This window comes from Carcharhinus amblyrhynchos, chromosome 1 (assembly GCF_965287045.1).
Source record: "Carcharhinus amblyrhynchos chromosome 1, sCarAmb.v2.hapA, whole genome shotgun sequence".
Classification (NCBI taxonomy): Eukaryota; Metazoa; Chordata; class Chondrichthyes; order Carcharhiniformes; family Carcharhinidae; genus Carcharhinus; species Carcharhinus amblyrhynchos.
The window spans coordinates 176,949,246-176,970,466 of record NC_137324.1 but is presented as its reverse complement, the minus strand read 5'-3'; the positions used below and the strand labels follow the sequence as shown (position 1 = coordinate 176,970,466).

Below are 21,221 nucleotides of genomic sequence, written 5' to 3'. Positions count from 1 at the left end.
CAGTGCAGAAGGAAGCCATTCGGCCCATCAAGTCTGCACGGACAACCCTCACAGAATATTGACAGGGTGTTGGAATGATGCCACACTGGCACCATCTACAGTGGCTCCATATAAATATGAACTTGGCACCGCCACCTCAGAGGGGGACTTTGAAGGCAAGAGGACACAAATCCTTCAGGGCACTTGAGGTTCATAGAAATCTTTAAGATTACTAAAGGGCTTGCTGGAATAGATGTAATGGCAGTGTTTCCATTTGCAGCCAAGATCAGAACAAAATGTCAAAAAATATAAGATAGTTACTGACAAATCCAATTGGGAATTCAGGAGAAACTGCTTTTCCATGGAAGAATGCAGAACTTGCTGCCACAAGTGGCTGAGGTGAATAGCAGAGTTGGATTTAAGAGGAAGTTGGATAAAACATGAGGGAGAAGGGAATAGAAGAATACGTTTCTGAGCTTAGATGAAGTTGGGTGGAAGGTGGAGGATCGTAGTGGGCAGCACAGACCAGCCGGGCTGAATGGTCTGGTTCCGTGTTGAAAGGGAGATGTGCTGTCAAAGAAGTAATATTCAGCATGCTTCACTGGCAAATCCTACTGGGAGCTATAGCTGTTTGTTGAAGGTTTCCCTGAAGTGAATGATGAGATTTTAGGTTCACTGTAATAAACACAGTCCTTGATAAATCTCTCTGGATCAGCAAGTTTTTGACTTCCTGCTGAAATGTGCTCCCAGGGAATTAAAATTTAAATTTACTGATCTCTCATTGCTGCTCAATGTCCTTTCTGTCGCAGTTTGCAAACTTCTGAAGAATGGGTTATAACGAAGGGACTGTAGGATTTTATTCTGATCTTTTCCAGCACAGACAACACTGAAAGTACCTCTCAACTGTTTATCCAGTTATTACATTAAACTGAAGTCAACATCTAATCACCTCCTACAAAAATATCCCGTTGAATTATTCATGGCCATATAAATGTCTCCTTACTTCTAACTTTTTGAAACAGGAGTTAATCTTTCTGTACCAATCCTCAGGTTAATGAGGGTGGGAATTGGAAATGCATTTATGCTTTTTTATTATAAAAGTTGGTTCCAGTCCAATGTACAAGGGGCACGAGAAAGACAAAAGATAAATAAATCTCTCCGACTAACCCCATCAGTCATTATGGACAAGAGATGTACAAGGGGCTTGTTTTCTACACCCAACATCTTATCCTAATTTCGCGACTTCAGTTTTGATTTCGGGGCAATATTTGACATACTGCGGATGCTGAAAATACGCACTTTCCATGAAAACCCATCAACGCAAAATGCTGGGGGGATTTTCCAACCTCGGCACGCCTGGCGTCGATTGCGCTAATCCCAGTTGAAATTCCAAAGCCCCTCTCTCACCCCAGACTGGACCAGTGCAGGGTGGCCCCCACCAGCATCAGCACAGAGTAACCAGACTGCAGTCAGACCAGGGCAGGTTGAATAGTTCTCAATTCCAAACAGCCATACGTTTTTGACACAGATTTTAACTCAAGTCTTACTTGAACTGTCCTCACAACCACTAAGCAGCATTTTAAGATAGGTATTTCAATAGTAACTATACACTTTCTGTTGCATTTAAGAGCTGTTTAAATTTACTTGACAGTTCCTTTGAACGAAGATGCAGCAGAATGTTTTCGAAGGTCTGTAAAAGTGGAAATGACCAAAGCGCACTACTTACTCTTAACAAAATTGTTAGCTTTACAACATATGCCTGGAATAATTTTAAGATACCGGGTTTACATATAAACTAAAGCATTTATATGCTGCTGTGTTTACCATATTGGTTCCACATTTGTGCTCACGAGGATTGAATTTTACTCTCTCCCAGTGCCGATGGAGTGGGAGAAGAGGGGCGTGGGGGCCAGGGTAAGAGTGCTGGTCATATCACCATCCTCCAACTGACCGTAACTTTCCAGTGGGTTAGGCAATCCTAGGTCCGCTTGTCCATGCTTGTCCTGGCTGTGGCCCTTAAGTGAGCATTTAGCCATTTCCCCTTGGCCTCAAATCCCAGGTTAGCATTCTGGAGCAGAGAATCCTGCTCGGGCATTGGGTGGGAATGGGAAGCCTTACCTCCTTTTCAAATCAAACATTCCTCCTCAGACAGTCTGCCTTCTGAGGTTGCTCGCTGCTCACCCAACCCCATAAGGCCACGCCACCCCATCTTAAGGCCATCTCCACTTGGTCTTGGGACTTGGGTCTATTTTCTAGATTCTAATATTGACCCCTGTTACAGGGACCACCCTGCAGATTGGCTGCTCTCTGAGGAGGGATGGAATAAGGGACAGGAATTCCATTACCAGCCAAGCAATAATTCTTGGAGTGTGAAATGACTGCAGGGCAGCCATTATTGGCAGTGATGTGTTACTCACCTATTCTCTGGATGGTGGGTTGGGAAACCTAATCCTCAGAAAAATCCTGCCCTATGTCATAAATAACAAAAACAAAGGACATACATAGCAAGTCAAACAGCATCTGTGCAGCAAGAAAAACACTGAAGGACAATGATCTTTCATACATGTGTAATTGTTTGCAGTTATGGCAGTGTATGCTTAATCTTTATGTCTTGAAATGCATAAAAATTTTAACAGTTCTTTAAAACTTACCTTTTCAACCAAACTTCTGGCCATCTAGACTGGATTTCCTTTTATTCATTCATGCAACGTGGGCTTCTTTGGCTGGGCCAACATTTATTGTCCATTTCTTAGTTGCCTTGAAAAGGTGGTGTTGAATCGCCTTCTTGGATCGCTGTAGTTCATGTGGTGTAAATTAACACCCACATGTACTGTTAGGGAGGAAGCACCAGGATTTTGATCCAGCAACAGTGAAGGAAAATGGATGATGTCAGGCTGCTTGTTGGAGGCACACTCATCCACACATGGGGAGAACATTACATCAATGGCACTCAATGCTATTGCCATAACAGGACATAGGTGCCTAAGGAAGAAAACTGGACCAAAGAGTCTCTCTCCCCTTGGCTGTAGTTTGGTCAAATTTAAATTCTATACCCTTTTCAGTCAGTGTAATTAGATGCTTGTTACTGCAATATTTTGTTATTGCTGGATAAATAATAAATGGCCACTTACACCATTTCTCCAAGGTTAGGATGGGATAACAGTATGCTGCGGAAATCAACCTCATTCTACCAAACCCTTAGGAAAATGTGGATAAATTACAGAGGAATGCAACAGGTACAATAGTTGAAGGTGGTGGTGCCGCCTGCAGAGGTCAAAGTGAAGGGGTGGGGGGGTTGGTGTGGAGAGGAGGGACAGAGAGAGAGAGAGAGAGAGAGAGAGGCCAAGGTGCAATTTGACCATCTGGATCACCACCACACCATGGAGTTTGTGGCAGAAATTATAACCAGATGACAAAGCTTTTAGTAAAGGAGGAATAGTATGTATGAGCCAGATTTCAAACAATAAACCATGGTCTTACTATTCAAATATTATTGCCCATTCTTAGTTGCCTTGAGAAGGCGGCATGGTAGCACAATGGTTATGGTTAGCACTGCTGCTTCACAGCTCCAGGAACCTGGGTTTGATTCCTGGCTTGGGCAAACTCCACACAGACATTCTCCTCGTGTCTGCATGGGTTTCCTCCCACAGTCCAAAGATGTGTGGGATAGGTTGATTGGTCATGCTAAAATTGCCCCTTAGTGTCCTGAGGTGTAGGTAAGAGGGTTTAGTGGATAAATATGTAGGGATATGGGGGTAGGGCCTGGGTGGGATTGTGGTCAGTGCAGACTCGATGGGCCAAATGACCTCTTTCTGCATTGTAGGGTTTCTATGATTCTATGAAATAGTTCACCAAGAGCAACTGGAATTCAAAACATTCAATAATCCTGCTCTTAAAATACAACACATACACTGTGGGGAACTCAAGATTTAATTTATTAATTCTATGTACCATGATTTTACATCAGTAACAGCCAACATCTGAACATCTGGAAGGACTGATGATGCACACTAGTTTATTTTTCCACTTTTTTGTGAGGCTTTTGGAAGCATTAAGAATGAAGCAAGCTTCAACATCTGAATATAAAGGAAAACTCAGGTCTAATTTCTGCATCCTGCACTATCCCTAGATGATAGCTCTATAGTGCTGTACGGAATGGGAATGGGATAGCTGAATGGGTGGTGTGCATTTTTCTTTCTATAAACATTGTCACATTGTTATTTTACTACAACATGCAAGTTCTACCACATTGCTTCAGGCAATAAAGGACATTAAGTGGACATGGCATGACAAATGGCTAAGTTTTTTTTTAAAACCACAGCTTACAGCTGAAAGTACCTTGGTCCCAGTTTTCTTTTTGTCAAGACTGGACCAACCTAATACATGCACGACAAGTGGGAAGCAAGGGTGCTGTAGGAGCATTTCACAGCAGACAAAGGTGACCCAGTGACAAGACACTGAAGAACAGGCAAATAGGAACAAATCTCAGCTCTCAATAATCAGTCTTTGCTCCGTCACTAATGCCTGCTGGGCTACAAGTTTATTTTCATGGCGGCGAAGCTTTGACATCACATCTTTGAATGGCATAGTCTGTGCTTCCTTCCTCAGGAGATCTGAAAGACAAAACCACAAAACTTTGCTTACAACACAAGACTACAAACCAAAAGAATGTTACTAAAGTCTGCTTGGTGAAACAATGGTCATAACGGTACATTCGCTGGGAGTAACTTTACACAGTTGAATAAGACACCATTATTGATCACACCAAGGTGACATGATCAAAATGACACCATTTATCATTATAATTGCATTTGATAGTCATAGAATGTGAATGATACCAAGATATCCCTCCACACAATCAATGTACACCAACAATTATAATGCAGCAAAAACAGTCTGCAATGGGAACAAAGGGAAGAGTTGACCAGTTGACTATAAGTGATGATGACTATATTAAACAGGTCATTGAATAAAGCTGAATTTGCTATTGTTACTGAATTGAAATGGCACGGTGGCACAATGGTTAGCATGGCTGCCTCACAATGCCAGGGACCCGGGTTCAGTTCCTGGCTTGGGTCACTCTGCGTCGTCTGCATGTTCTCTTCGTGTCCGAGAGAGTTTCCTCCGGGTGCTCCAGCCCAAAAGATGTGCTGGTTAGGCACATTGGCCATGCTAAATTCTCCCTCAGTGTACCCAAACAGGCACCGAAGTGCGGCGAATAGGGGATTTTCACAGTAACTTCATTGCAGTGTTAATGTTAAGCCTACTTATGACACAAATAAATAAACTAAAATAAAGCAGAACATTGAATTCTGTTGAAAAAAATCAGGAAATATTTGATTAAATGCCACATCCATTTAATGTTCCAACTGTTCAAATTATATATTAATTATTTGAAAGAGGGAACTGAATGTATTATCTTCAAATTTGCAGATGATAAAAAGTTGGTGGGAGAGTGAGCTATGAGGAGGATGCAGAGATGATTCAGTGTGATTTGGACAGACTAAGCATATGCACATCTGCATGGCAGATGCAGTATAACGTGGATGAATGTGAGGTTATCCAGTTTGGTAGCAATAATAGGAAGACAGATTATACTTGAATTGAGAGGGGTGGATACTCAATGAGACCTTGGAATCCTCATGCATCAGCTATTGAAAGTAGGCATGCAAATACAGCACACAATAAAAGCAGCAAATGATATATTGGCCTTCATAGTGAGAGGATTTGGGAATAGGGATAGGGATGGTTTGCTGCAATTATATAGGGCATTGGTGAGGCCACACCTGAAGTATTGTGTGCAGTTTTGGTCTCCTTATCTGAGGAAGGATGTCCTTACTATAGAGGGAGCACAGCAAAGGTTTACCAGGTTGATTCCTGAAATGGCAGTTTTGTCATATGAGGAAACACTAAATCAGTTAGGATTATATTCACTGGATTTTATAAGAGCATGAGGGGAATCTCATAAAAATGTATAAAATTCTAACAGGATTAGACAGGATTGATTGAGAAAGAAAGTTTCCAATGGTAGGGGAGTCCAGAATTAGGGGCCACAATTGAAGATAAGGAGTAAACCTTTTAGAACTGAGGGGAGGAGAAATTTCTTCACCCAGAGGGTGCTGAATGTGTGGAATTTACTACCACAGAATGTAGCCGAGGCCAAAATGTTGTCTGATTTCTGGAAGAAATTAGATATAGTTCTTGGGGCTAAAGAGATCAAGGAATGTGGGAGGAGACACAAATCAGGATGCTGAATTCAATGATCAGCCATGATCACAATGAATGGAGGAGGCAGCTCAAAGGGCCAAATGGCCTACTCCTGCTTCTAGTTTCTAATGTCTTATGTATTCTAGATAACTTAATTTTACCTTATACTTATGTAAAAAGGTAAAGAGCTATTAACTGTGATTTTATACAATTCTGTCTGTTCTGCCCCCACCCCAAAGGAGCTGTAATTGACGACATTCAGTTATTAAGCAGTGTATTAATATTGCTAGAGGGAACTGAGTTAGGAGTTGTTTATTAAATTTCTCTCAATTCGATTTCAGGCCACTCTAACTGAACATTGCAATTCAGCTGTCACAGTAACTCCAAGGCAGTTTCCATCAATATTGCTGACATTCACTATGTTCTTGACCTCCCATTTTGTGGAAGTAATTTCAACTGTTTGATTATTAATGGTGACATTGATATAAGTGCAAGTCTAAACAAATCTCCATATGTGGGAATAAATAAAGTAATTATGAATACTTAGCACTTTATTGACAACATCTGGCCGAGCTGAACTTGGAACATATGACAAGTAAATTACTGGTGACACACAGGGAAGTCAGCCTAGTCCAAGCTTCATCACGGATTCACATCAAGTACAAGAAATCTAATCAACCTAGCTGCAACACAGGCACCAAAGGGCTGCTAAAGAGGCAGTTTAACTAGCCAGGAGCAAGCAGTCTGTCAGCAAGATAAGAGTTACGGGCTTTAAAGGTTTTAACGTGTAGGCAAAAATCTATTGCATTGGCACCAAGACTCTTCCAAAAATCCTACAAGAGGTAGCTACAGAGATGGTGGAGGCACTGATTGTAATTTTCCAAAAAATCCCTGGATTCTGGAGAAGTACCAGAGGATTGGAAAACTGCCAATGTTGCATCCCTGAAGGGAGGCAAAACATGGATCATAAACATTTACAATAGTTACTAATAAATTGGATAAAAACATTTCTATCTAAAGAGCAATTATTTCAAATTATTTCAAAGGGAATGGAGTTTTAAAAATAGGCAAGTCTTGCTAAAACTACTAAGGCACTAGTTATAACTCATCTGGAATACTGTAAACAGTTTTGGTCCCCTCATCTATGGAAAGATATACTGGGATTGGAAACAATCCAGAGAAGGTTCACTAGGTTGATCCTGGATATGGAGATTTTTTTTCTTAGGAGAGGTTAGGTAGATTGGGCCTGTACTTATTGGGACTTCAAAAGAATGAGGGGCGAACTTATTGAGACATATCAGATTTTCAGGGATTTGATGGGGTAGATACTGAGAGGCTGTTTTCCCTTGTGGGGGAGTGTAGCTAGAGAGGGCATAACCTCACAGTAAGGAGTTGTCCATTTAAGACAGATGAGGAGCAATTTCTTTTTTCAGATGGTAGCCAATCTGTGGAATTCTTTATCACAGAGGGCTGTAAAGGCTGGGTCATTATGGTCAAGGCTGAGATAGCCAGATTTCTAATCAATAGCGGAATTAAAGATTATTGGGAAAAGGAAGGAAAGTGGAGGATATCAGTCATCATCACGTTGAATGGTGCAGCAAAATCAATGGACCAAATGGCCTACTCCTGCTCTGATGTATTATGGTCAATTAGAAAGTGGAACTCGCTGGAAGCTAGATAAACAAGATACGACAATGGGATTAGATTAAGCCAAGTGGAAGGTGATTCACGTGGACCGAACAGCCTGTATTGCTGATATTTCGTATCAATTGCACTACTTGGATTTGTAGACAAGGTTATGCATTTGACAGGGACAACTTCTGTCCATTAGCCTCACCTGATCCCATTATAGTACAAACCATTATCATGGAATTGTACTTTATTTCAGGTGCACTGGTATCATCAGAAAGTAATTTGTGCAGAATTTCCACAAGTTTAGCATTCTCCAGATCTTGTTCAGCTGTACCTAAGTAGGGGAGAAAACAAAAATGATCAAAACTGAGCCTTTGAAACAGCATGCAAGTTGTAAATTGTACCATTTCTATTGGACACAATCTGACTCACTGTTCATGAAGCTGCTTCTCTCCATACGCACCATAATAAAATCCCAGGCTAAACATTTCCCTTGTAAATGATGACCACTGAACAATTTCTGATGCACTCCAAGCTTCCATTTTTTAAAATACATTTTTACAAACAACACAAAGGTACAGTACAGTATATTTTTTCCACACTTACATACAGAAGACAAGAGAGCACCAGTGCAGTTGGTTTGGATTATTCATTAAAAATGGTGTCTCCAAAGATACAAACATGACAGGATGTTTCAGAGATTGGGGAAAATCAGGACAAGAAGGTAAAGCCATGAATGCATGGCATTATGGTGCATGCTCTAGAGAGACAGCCACGTTACTTGTATTCCAGGATTTTCAAAGCAGCTACTGCCATTGTGCAATCAAGGAGAATAGAGGATATTGACAAGCATAGAAAAGGACGATCAATCCAAAATTCTCACACCACACTTGGTTGTGAACCAAAGCATATTTCGTCCATCTCCAGCCATATCAGTGATGCCTTGGATAGAAAACAATATCATACAATCCCTATAGTGCAGAAGGAGGTCATTCAGCCCAATAAGTCTGCACCATCAACAATCCCGTCCTAGGCTCTATCCCCACAATCACCCCATTAATCCCTCTAACCTACATATTCTGGGACACACTAAGGGCCAAATTAGCAAGGTCAATCAACCTAACCCACACATCTTTGGACTCTGGGAGGAAATTGGAGCACCTGAAGGAAACCCACACAGACACAGGGAGAATGTGCAAACTCCACAGAGGCAGTGACCTAAGTAGGGAATCAAACCCAGGTCCCTGGAGCTGAGAGGCAGCAGTGGTAACCACTGTGCAAGTCTGATTCCATGTGAAAATATCTTCTCCCAGGACCAAAACCGAAAATACTGGAAAATTTCAGTAGTTCTGACAGCATCTGTGGAGAGAGAATAGAGCCAATGTTTTGAGTCTGGATGACCCTTTGCTCTCAGCTCTGATGAAGAGTCATCCTGACTTGAAACATTAGCTCTCTCCCCACAGGTGCTGTCAGATCTGCTGAGATTTTCCAGCATTTTCTGTTTTTGTTTCAGATTATCTGCTCTTATCTTTCGCCAAGATATCTTTACAAGAGTCTGTCAGAAATTCTTTGACCCCAAAATAACAAAAATACAGGAATAAACTCCATGACACCGATAGTTGTAATGGGTTTTCCTCACTAGTTGTGAGGACTTGTTCAGCCACACCTGCAATCTGTATAACAAACCACCCACCAACACCCCCGCAGGAGGGTAAAGTTGAGGATGAGGATGAACTGCAGATTATCACTGTCGTGCATGGAGTTGAGAGAGGCCAAAGCCTGAGCAGGACTGCCGAACAGTTTAAAAGATCTGTCAAATGTCACCCTCAGGACAGCAATATAAAGCAGGACAACCTGCATTCAGATAGCAATGAGGCTTTCCAGCCTCATCAAAACCTCTGACAGCAGCTATGAAAACACATGATTACCAGCTGGGGTTCAGGCATGGAAAACAGGATATGATGTACTCCTTTAAGATTAATACGCCTTGCTTTTGTGTTGAGATTAAGAAAACGTAGTAGACAGTTGTCAATAGATTTAGTCAAGAGCTTGCCTTCAGCTCTTTCTGGAAAGCAGGTCACACAGACACTCTTCCTCTGGTCCCACCTCTTCAGACTGATCAGGAAATCTAACATGGCCAATTTCCCCTGGATCGAAAGCAGATCTCAACTGAGGAAGCTGCATTCTTGATAATAAAGATTCTTTCTTTCACTTCATCAAGTTTCTTATTGGCACTCTGCAGTACAGCAACATGGGCACTGAAGTTCTGTGTCAAAAAGCCTAGTTTGTCACATATAGCCTCAATCATATCCGCAGTCATCATCTACAATGCCTCTGATGCTGCTGGGTCGAGAACCTGCTTGCTGAGCTAATCGCCACATTGAGGGCACGGCTCTGCCCTGTCTGCTTCTTTCCATCGAGGATTTTCATGACCTTACTTGACACTTTGTCTCAAAAAAAACCCCCCAGAAATCTCTTAAGGACATAGTACGGAAGTTTCACTCTGAGATTAGATAGTCATTGACTGTGTGTCAGAATAAATGAAAGATTAAAAGATGAGTAGCACCAGAGCTCACAGAAACACAGCCATGCCTGTGCTCACGTTGAGCTCTCCCCAGCTTCATTTTTAATCACCTTAGATTTCCTGAACTGAAAGCATGCTGAGAATCTGCTTGGGTTACATTTATCCCAGGTGAATTCAAGCTTAGCCTATAATGAACTTGCTACTTGGTTGAAAATGTTTAATTGAATGTGCTTGTGGATGAAGTGTTCAAATTATTCTGTCATGTGTATATTACCACAGCAGAAACTTCAAAGATATAACAGTCATCAAAAATAACAAAGTGACATTGGCAAAGCAGCTGATTTTCTCAGTTCAAACCCAAATCCTATAATGAAGTACTCAGACAGAGAGTAGATGTTAATAACTGTCTCTGCAGAATGATATCTCTGCTGTAGTTTGGTGATTCATTTGCAAATGCATCTATCGTGAAATGGGGGTGGAAATCGGCAGATAACTGCAGAATCTGTACAACTTCAATGCAATGGATTAGAAAGGAGTGAGGTACTTTGGTGCATTAAGTACTATATCAGCACTTTTAACAGCTTTTTTTTAAAGGCAGTGTACTAATTACTTCTAAAGATGTAATACTGTAATTATCAGCAGGAATTACCTCTCAGCAATACTTCATTTTAGTTGGATAAAATCTCTATTTCAACCTTTATAAAATGAAACATTAGCCTGTCAAACCATTACCATATTTTCCAAATCAATTTACTGCAAATGCCCATTCAAAACAAGAAAAATAAATCCTTCCTTGAAATCGATACCAGTGGACACCTATCACCAGAAATGGAGAGGTCAAGGAAGGGAAGAGAAAGATCAGAGATGGTGATAAACGTGAAGGTGATAGGGGGATGGAAATTGGAAGTGAAATTTTTCCACACCCAGGCGAGAACATGATGTGGCATCAACATAACTGGTAAATGAGTTGAGAAGGGACCGGAGTAGGACTGGAACAAGGAATGTTCCACATATCTTGTGAAGAGACAGGCATAACTAGGGCACATGCGTGTACTCACTGCCACACCTTCTATTTGGAAGCTGTGATTCAAGTTAAAGGAAAAACTGTTTGAGTGAAAGAACCATTTCAGACAGATGGTGAAAAGTGGTGAAAGATAATGATTGTTCAGGCATCTGTTTGCGGAAGAAGCAGACAGCTCTTGGGCCATCCTGGTGGGAGATGGAAGTATAGAGGGATTGAACATCCATGGTAAAGAGAAAGTTATTTGGTCCAGAGAACTGGAAGCAGTTGCTATGATGTAGGGCATCAGAAGAATTGTGAATATAGATGAAAAGGGACTGGACAAGAGGAGAAAGGATGGAGTCAAGATTGGAAAAAATGAAGTCAGTGGGGGAGGAATATAATGGGCCTAACGGAACAGTCCTGTTTGTGGATTTTGGGAAGGTGGTAGAAATGGGCTGTCTGTGATTGGGACACAAGGTTGGAAACTGTGGAAGGAAGATCTCTGGAGTTGAGGTCAGTGATGGTTCTGGAAACAATGCCTTGATGTTTGTTGGTGGGGTCACAGACCAGAAGAAAGTAGGAGGAAGCATCTGAGAGTTGGTGCCCAGCCTCTGAGACGTAGGGTTCGTACGTCAGAAAATAACAGCCACACCACCCTTGTCGGCAGGTTTGATGACAAAATCAGGGTTGGACCTGAGAGAGTGAAGTGCAGCAAGTTCAGAAGGAGACAACAGAGTGGGTTGAGAGGAGCAGAGAAACCGAGATCACTGATGTCGACAATTCTCAATGAAAATATCAATTCCGATAAGAGGCTAAAAGGGGTCCAGGTGGAGGGAGAATACTGGAGTCAGCTGAAAGAACAAATATACACCTGCCCAAAGAAGTGAGCACTGAGACAAAAACAATGGAAGAAGAGTTCAACATCATGTCAAGCCCTAAATTTATTGAAATGCAAGAGTGCAAAGCCAAGTCCTTTGCTGAGTACAGCACATTCAGCCTCAGGGAGGGGTAGGGAAGGCACGGTGAATATGCGGCAAGAGCTCGGGTTAGGAGGAATGGGGCCCAAGGGATCGGTAGGGGAGGAGGGTCCTGGATGGGCATTGTTATCAATGAGCTTTTGAAGCTTATGTACCTTAACATCTGAAAAGTATTAAGGCCTGATAGGCCAGTTTGATCTTGCCTTCCCATGTGAGGAGAATGGGTAGCTCCTGAAAGTTCTTGCAGATATTCACCTTCTCTAGCCTGGAGTCTATGGAATCAACTGTAGTGGTGTTAATGTGCAGAGGTCAACTATTTTAGTTCAAAAGGAGGAAAGATTATTGTGCAGCTAAGATATATCAGAGTGGGTCTTCACCCACTAACTAATGCAACAGTTAAGCCCAACTTAAAATAAAGTCAGCATGACATACTTCCTGGAACACTAACAAGACAGAGTACTGACATACCAAGAAACAGATTTGTTTTTGTAGCAAAATCTGCATCATCCAGTGATTACGTGATGATTCTTTCACCACTTGGTTCTGTGCGCCTATATCTGCCAAATATGGTATGGATTGCGTATCGAGTGCAAGTTCTCTTAAATTTAGCACCAGTTTATTCACAGCGGTATTAAAGATAATTTGCAACGTACTCAACATTTTCCTGAATGTTACACATTTATTTATTACCATCACAAGTAGGCTTACATTAACACTGCAATGAAGTTATGTGAAAATCCCCTAGTTGCCATATTCTGGCACCTGTTTGGACACACTGAGGGAGAATTTGGCACGGTCAATACATCTAACCAGTACTTCTTTCAGACTGTGGGAGGAAACTGCAACATTTGGAGGAAATCCATGCTATCATAGGGAGAATGGGCAGACTTCACTCAGATCCAAGCTGGGAATCGAATTCAGATCCCTGAACTGACAGGCAGCAGTGCTAATCACTGTGCCACCCAAAGAATGGTCTGCTGATCTAGTATCTTAATTGTGTTTTGGTTTTCATGACTTTTTTTTAAACAAGGATTTTGATGAAGGATTGAAACTTGGAGATGTTGAAAGGTAGAAATGTAAAAAGATTTTTCTGTGCAATACTCAGTGAATAGTATATGCATAACGATTTCTCCAGAATGTTTTGAAATGCAGTAGGCTAGTTGCAAATGAACTTGTAAATCACAAAATATTTCATGGTAAAGACATTGAATACTTTCTTCCTGAAAAGAATACATCACAACACATTGGAACGCAAAGGCAAGGAATTCAAAGCTTTGCTCTTTTTAAAGCTGAGAAATCTAGTTGATGAGCCCTGGGCATAATGCAAAGCAACAGCAAGGCTGAACAGATAAAGATGAATTCATAATTCCAGAAATGCCAGACGTGAAGACTCCTAGTCTTCTTTGACAGCTTTGACAAAGGGTCATCTGGACTCAGTCATCTCCTTACAGATGCTGCCAAACCTGCTGAGATTTTCCAGCATTTTCTCTTTTGGTTTCAGATTCCAGCATTTGCAGTAATTTGCTTATATTACTTGATTCCTGGTCTTGCCTGATACCAGAGATTTTGCATTTCTAGATTCAAAGTTTCCTTGGTAATGAATTCTGAAAATTTACTACCTTGTCGCTGGATGTGGGAGACACCATGCATGAAGGGGTGATATTTATTCAGGAAATGGTGGCTACTATCCCCAATCACCAAATCTGTTGGACAGACAGCCAGTGTGAATGACTGCTATCCGTTTTTGCATTGCAGTCTCTCTGCCTGAAACAGGTGAACACTGCACCTTATGATTTGTGCAGATGAATTGGAAGGAATTGGCTGACATTTCTTCAAGATTTTTCTCTACATGATTGCAGAAAAAACAAGTTTGAAAAGTAGATTTCAATCAAGTGAAAGTCTAAAGCACTCATTACCATGTAGCACAATTCTTTGCCCTGGGATTGAACACTTCGATATTTAAATAGGCAAGAATGGCATACCAAATGCAAAACAACATCTTTTACCTGGTTTGGACTGCTAGTCCCAGTTTAATGACAACAGGGTATTAATCAAAAGCAATGAGATTAAAACGTGTCCTAGTCATAGGCATCATTAACTAAGAAGTGGTGTTCAACACACTTGTTTTATGTTCCCACGAACCTAGTTGAAAGTTGCAATAAATTGCCCAAAACCAGCCTCAAAATTGTACGGTCAGCACTCACCAAGTTCCAGAGCAGCAATCAGTCCCAAAGCAACAAGAGCTTCGTTCTGCATTATAACATGTTCACTTGTTGCCATAGTGACCAAATGCTTAACACCTCCACTTTGAACAATGGTCTTGACAACATCCTTATCAGAGAAGACGAGATAACAGTTAGAATTTTGAAGAGCAATGAACATGAATATACTTAAATCACAGAATCTCCATATTATTATGATGGAGGTTAAATGAGCGCTTAACATTTATGGTTTACTAGCTCAGGTCCTATTTTAGATCAATGGTAAAGAGTACAAAAACCTTGAAGTTAACATTCAATGTTCTTTTAATTCTCTCAGATAATGTTCAACTTACTTTTGCACACAGGGAAAACATCCCCTTTAATAGCCTTTTAATGAGAGATGCAAATTCCTCCATGATGCATTCATGTAATAACATAAAGGCAGGGTGTAGCAACTAAACTCTCTGTAAAGAGAGACATGGTATTGATGCCTTTTATCGTGCAGTTAGCAGAACAAACAGGAAAATGCCAAGTTTCAAAGAATCACGACATTTTATGCTACAGGAGAAAAGGGGTGCTGATTGCTTGGCAAGTCACCTGAAAGGCTCCCAAAACTTTGGGTAGTTCAATAAAGATGCCAGGCCTGAGCACATTCCTTTTGCTATGGGTCACTGCATATGAAAGTGTATCTTTTCAAGTAGGCACAAGTGAGTTATTCAGGAGCCCAACAGATTATCTTAAAGTAATTGTTAGTGCAGCAATTAGTATACTCAGCATTGTTCAACAATTTCTGCACATTCCGAGAATCACATTTAACATAATAACATGCTCATTTGGCTGTTCGTAATAGGCCAAGTATGGATCATACTGAATCAGCCCACACTTGCAAAACCCAAAATAAAAAATTTACTGTTAATTGTGATTCCACTTGGTGAGCTTCCCTCATGGCAGTGTCTTGGTCAATCAGCATATATTTACCAACCAATGTGCACTTTTTTCTTCTTAGTATAAATTGTTGAGACTATTGAAATTTGGCACTCTTGCATTTGTCCTGATGACAACAAGCTTCAGCAACATGTCCCCTTTCAGCAATATTGAACTCACTTTAAACGGGAGTACAAAATGGTCAAATAGCATTTCTTGTCCAAGTGAGCACAGGCTCCACTTAAAATTGTTATTTTACTTGAGGACTGTGGCAGACAGAATATAATTCTTGTGATTTTACAACTAGGGACTGGTGCAATCTAGCTGACAGATTTTCAAATCAAATTCTGCCATTTCCTACTTTCAATATATTTTGGTGGTACACAACATTCATACAGTTAAACTCAACTATTGTTGGGGTGCAAGAGATGTACTAACATTCTACTGCACCTGAACACATTATGCAACAGTTAAGCCACGACTTGAACAATAATAAAAATGGAACAAATATATTTATACAGAAATGTGGAGGAACTCATTAGCTGTACAAATTATGTTCAGATCTCTATTGCCCAAAATTTCCTATGGAATGGCAATAAGAGGTTCCTATTGTTTATTAGACTTGTCCTATGAAATTTTGCATTGTAAGTTGCTCAGGAGAGATGGAAACAACATGGTGTTCACCACAGTGCATAAGTGTTGAATGAACACAGCAAGCAACCACGCATCTTGCTAGTCTGTGGAAGTTTTGTGAAATTAACATTGCAGGGACTGAGAAGGAGGTGCAAGTTAGGTTGGATGAACTCAATGTCAAATCAGGCTGCAAAAGAGAAATAAAGAGAAGAAAGATTGTCTTGACAGGGGAAAAAAGACAGAATTATTTAAAAATGTATTGTTTTTAAATCTCCAACAATGAAAACCTGAAGGAATGAGATTTCATACTTGTGACAGTTAATTTTCAGTGGCAGAGAGGTTAACTGACAGTAATTATACTCACTACATCATTAAAATAGTTCTTGGAATAACGGCTTGTCACAAATTTAGTTAATAACTACTGTTCAATGCATTTGAATGTGAAAACAGCTGTCTGGCTCCCCAAAGTTAACTGTCGAGCACCATATTTCCAACAGCAGTTTTTTAAATTCTACATCTTACCTCATTATACATTTCTTGGCTGAAGTTGTTGTGGCATTTCTTCACGTATAACTACATGATCTATTAGCTTTAGTTTTGTTTCGTTTTAAGCATTTTCTGACAACAAACATTGGGCCAACCCAACATGTCTGAACATTTAAGACGCTGTGCACCAGAATAATCTATAGATGTAGCTAAAGGTGCTGTAAGCTACGGCTGCTTCAGGTCTGTTAGTAAATAATACTGTCACACAAGGGGCTGAGCATGCTCAGAAAAACAATAGACAGCACAGAATTATCCTGAGAGTCAGGGCCAGTATGTGGCACCAGGGAATTTGATTCATTTAGTTGCTCAAAAACATTTACATGCAATTTTATTGATATATCAGTGCTAAGATTGTTTATTTGGTCGTTTTACCTGTTGCAAACCCCCAAGTAGTGCAGTCCTTGCATTTAAATAAAAGTTGACTTCATCTTTCACTGGGAATTCCAATATGGGTCTTGTACCCATTCTTTTTAGTTAAAATAGACTGTAGTTTCTATACTAGATAGATCAACTCAGTACCAAAAATTCTCCTTCCATTCTACAGAGTCACTTATATTTACACTGAATAAGACTCAAAGTTATACACAGTCCTTAAAATGCAACTTTTGTTTAGGCATTTATCACTTCATTGGAGATATCTGTACATAAGTAAGTAGGCCAATGGCCTTTTATTACTAAATAAATATATTACTACTTTTTAAGAGGAAGAAAGCAACTATATTCTGAAAGAAGTATCGCTTTATTTCTAATCGCTACTTTGGATAAGCTTCCATTAATTTGACTTTTCATTTGAAAATATCGGCAACAGGATCTTGGTATACAAACCCAGAAAAGCAAGTATGAAATTACTCTGGATAATATGCAAAATCTCTCAGAGTTAGCTCCAAGCAAAGCTGCATGAAAATAAAACAGCAGGTAATGCAAGTAGCATGTCAGCATACTGCTTTGTCTCCAAGAAGTAAATATCAGTTTTTTTAACTACAAAGATTGCACAGTTAGTCTTCTCAACCACAGGACATTACACTTGATGCAATATTTTAGAACAAACATGACAACAGCCCCTGAAAACACTTATGCGTGCCATAACTCGTTTGCAAATCCCGAAATGGGGAGCTACTTCTATGTCACCAAGGCTATTATTCTACCACAACCCGTATCCCCCATCCCACTCACAACTGTGTCGACGCAAAGCTCAGCTTTCACTAACATTTTTCTACTTCAGTCACCTTCCAATTAATTTTGGTGAATCTGGTTTTTTAATGGAATAACTGTACAATTTAGCCAGTTTGCACCTGTTATATTTGTTGATTCGAGTTCCACACACAAATTGACCCACTTATTCAGTACTGTATAGAAGCATTTCAACAGCTCAGATGTGCAGATTCCTAAATTTACTGTTTACCACACAAGGATGCTATAAAGTAGCATTCCTGAAAACAGACCTTTGATTTACTGTGTCGGATAAGTGCTGATAACAGCCTGTTTGATTCACCCATGACACCTGCGTGATCCTTCGCATCACACCATTCTACCAAACGCTCCACCAGTTTAATGTTCTTCCCCAGCTTATCAGCTGCTTCAGCTACATTGAAAAACACAGAATTAGAACATGTGGAAGAGCACTTTAGTAAACAGTTTCTCCACAATCATCAGTTTCTTAGCTGAAAGAACAAGATTTGGTCTTTTCTAGGTGGATGTAGTGAAATTGCTTTACTTGTACTGTGCGCTTCATTTCTCCTTTTACGGGGTGGCACGGTGGCTAACACTGCTGCCTCACAGCGCCAGGAATCCAGGTTCGACTCCCGGCCTGGGTCACTGTCTGTGTGTAGTTTGCACGTTCTCCACATGACTGCATGGGTTTTGTCTGAGCGCTCTGGTTTTCTCCCACAGTCCAAAGATGTACAGGTTAGGTTGATTGGCCATGCTAAATTGCCCGTTAGTGTCCCAGGATGTGTGGGTTAGAGGGATTAGAGGGGTAAATGTATGGGGTTGTTGGGATAAGGGTTGGGTGGGATTGTTGTCAGTGCAGACTTGATGGGCCAAATGGTCTCCTGTGAAATTCTATGAAATGACAACATATGCACACAATAAGGCATTTTTATATAACATGTAGAATTTTTTTTTTTCCACACTTTGGTAGTGTGGGAAGGGTGTGGTTAGATGAATTTAACATTAATTAGAGGACAATTACATTAGACATCTGGATGGTTATAATGGATGAATATACCCTTGATTTAACACTGGCATCAGCTTAGAAGAGTCAAAGTAGCAAGTGCAGCAGGTGGATTTGGGTTACTCAAAACTTTCACCTGATGTAAGCGACAGTTGCAATTTACAAGTGAAATATATCACATGGACCCAACTCTATGCAAAGCTACACTTGTATAGTTTAATTGCAGGCTATTGCTGCAAAGCCTGTCAAGGTTGAATGAACAATGGTCCAGAACGGTTGACATACAGCCATTGACACTTAATAGCTATACTGGAGTTAGAAAGATTTTATTCTGTGAAAGAATAGGCAGAAGATTTCAAGCCTTCAGCCTTCTCTGTCTTAAATTAGCTTAGTGAGAAAAGGGGATAAGGTCCTGAAAGCAGGCTTTAGGAAGGAAGGAGACAGAAAAGTAGAATCACTAAAACGACAGTATCAGAATTACTCCAGTCTCACATGCAAGCGAGTATTGAAATAGGAGAATTGAACATTTAAACACGTGGCTAGAAAGCTGGTGTAAAAGGAAATGTATCAGATTTCTAAGGCATTGGGACTTGTCGGGGGATTGAGAGCAGAGGTACTTAAACTAGACTGGTAAGGATGGGACTCAGGGTAAATTCAGATCAGGCTCAGGAAATGGAGAATTAATGAGTGACTCTGAAAGACAGAAGCAGCAGAGGTTAACAAGTGTACAGTACATAATTTGGCAGAATTAAAGGTATAAATGCAAGGAGCATAGCAAATAAAGCTGATGAGCTGAGACACACATGGTAGCACATCATCTTCATTATAACAGAAACTTGGCTTGAGGGGGGACAAAAATGGCAGCTCAATCTGCTTGGATATAGAGTTTTCAGGTATGATAGGGAGTAGGATAAAAAAGGTGAGCGGAGAATTATTGGTTTAGGAATAATTACAGCAATGAGGAGGGATGATATACATATTAAGTCATATGGTTGAGCTCAGAAATAAAAAAGGGCAGCCACACTGCTAGAGTGTGCTACAGACTCCCAAATAGTGAAAGGGAATTAAAAGAGCAAATATGCAAAGACAGATTTTGGAGTGCAAAAACTGAGATACGAACAGTGTGGGGAGCACAGAGGATGCAAAATTCATGAACTGCACTTAGCTAGTTTGTAACAAGCCCAACGAGAGGGAGCGCAATTCTAGATTCAGTCTTAGAAAATGAAGCTGGATAAGTGGATGAAGTAGCATGGGGGACCATTTTGGAGATAGTGACCATAATGTACTTAACCTTAGCACCATAATGGGAAAGGACATCAGGGTAGAACAGGAGTAAAAATGATAAGCTGGGAGAGACCAAATTTCAGAAATCAGAGAGATGAGCTGGCAGACTGGTCAGAGAAGTGAAATCTTATGGGATACAGGGGAAGTGCCAAACTGGATCCGAAATTGGCTCAGTGACAGGAAGCAAAGGGTAATGGTTGATGGATGTTTTTGTGAATCGAAAACAGTTTCCAGTGGTGTTCCATAGGCTCAGTGAAGAAGCCCTTGCCATTTGTTACGTATATTAATTATTTAGACTTGAAGGCAGGAAGCAGGATTAGAAAATTTGCAGATGACGCAAAAATTAGCCACGTAGTGGGTAGTGAAGAGGACAGCTGTCGACTCCAGAATCACATTGGCAGAGAAATGGACATAGAATTCAATCTGGAAAAGTGTGAGGTAATGCATTTGGGGAGGGCAAACAAAGCAAAGGAATATTCAATAAATGGGAAGGTGATGGCACAACGGTTAGCACTGTTGCATTACAGTGCCAGGAGCCCACGTTCAATTCCTGGCTTTGAACACTATGCGGAGTTTGCACGTTCTCCCCATGTCTGCATTGGTTTCCTCCAGGTACTTGGGTTTCCTCTCAGTCTGAAAGATGTGCTGGTTAGGTGCATTGGGCATGCTAAATTCTCCCTCGGTGTATCCGAACAAGTGCCAGAGTGTGGCGACGAGGGGATTTTCACAGTAACTTCATTGCAGTGTTAATGTGACACTAATAAATAAACTTAAACATAAAATATTGAAAGGTTGTGGAAGTGAGAGAGCTTGGAGTGCACATCCACAGATCCCTGAAGGTCGCAACGTGGACAAGTAAACATACAGAATACTTTTCTTTACTGAATAAGGCATTGAATACAAAAACAGAGATGGAACTTTATAAAATGCTAGTTAGGTCGCAGCTGGAACCTTGTGTACAGCTCTGGCCACCACATTACAGGAAGGACATAATTGCTCTGGAGAGAGTGCAGAGGAGATTGACAAAGATGCTGCCAGGGTTGGAAAGTCAGTTATGAGGAGATATTGGGTATGCAATGGTTGGTTTCCTTAAAACAGAGGTGGTTGAGGTGACTCAATTAAGATGCACAGAAAAGAC

General features: G+C 40.7%; 1 protein-coding gene across 3 annotated transcripts in view; it reads right to left on the bottom strand.

The window, feature by feature from the left end:
• Positions 1–3,897: 3,897 nt before the first annotated feature.
• The window catches only part of rap1gds1 (RAP1, GTP-GDP dissociation stimulator 1), an 87,785-nt gene continuing 70,461 nt past the window's right edge, over positions 3,898–21,221 (bottom strand). For all 3 annotated transcript variants that reach the window (XM_080195705.1, XM_080195714.1, XM_080195723.1), the window contains 4 exons: positions 18,069–18,208; positions 14,527–14,653; positions 8,024–8,152; positions 3,898–4,592 (listed from right to left, as the gene is read on the bottom strand). In XM_080195705.1, coding sequence (XP_080051831.1) covers positions 4,465–4,592; positions 8,024–8,152; positions 14,527–14,653; positions 18,069–18,208 — 524 coding nt within the window. In that variant the 3' untranslated portion in view covers positions 3,898–4,464. The remainder of the gene's footprint in view (positions 4,593–8,023; positions 8,153–14,526; positions 14,654–18,068; positions 18,209–21,221) is intronic.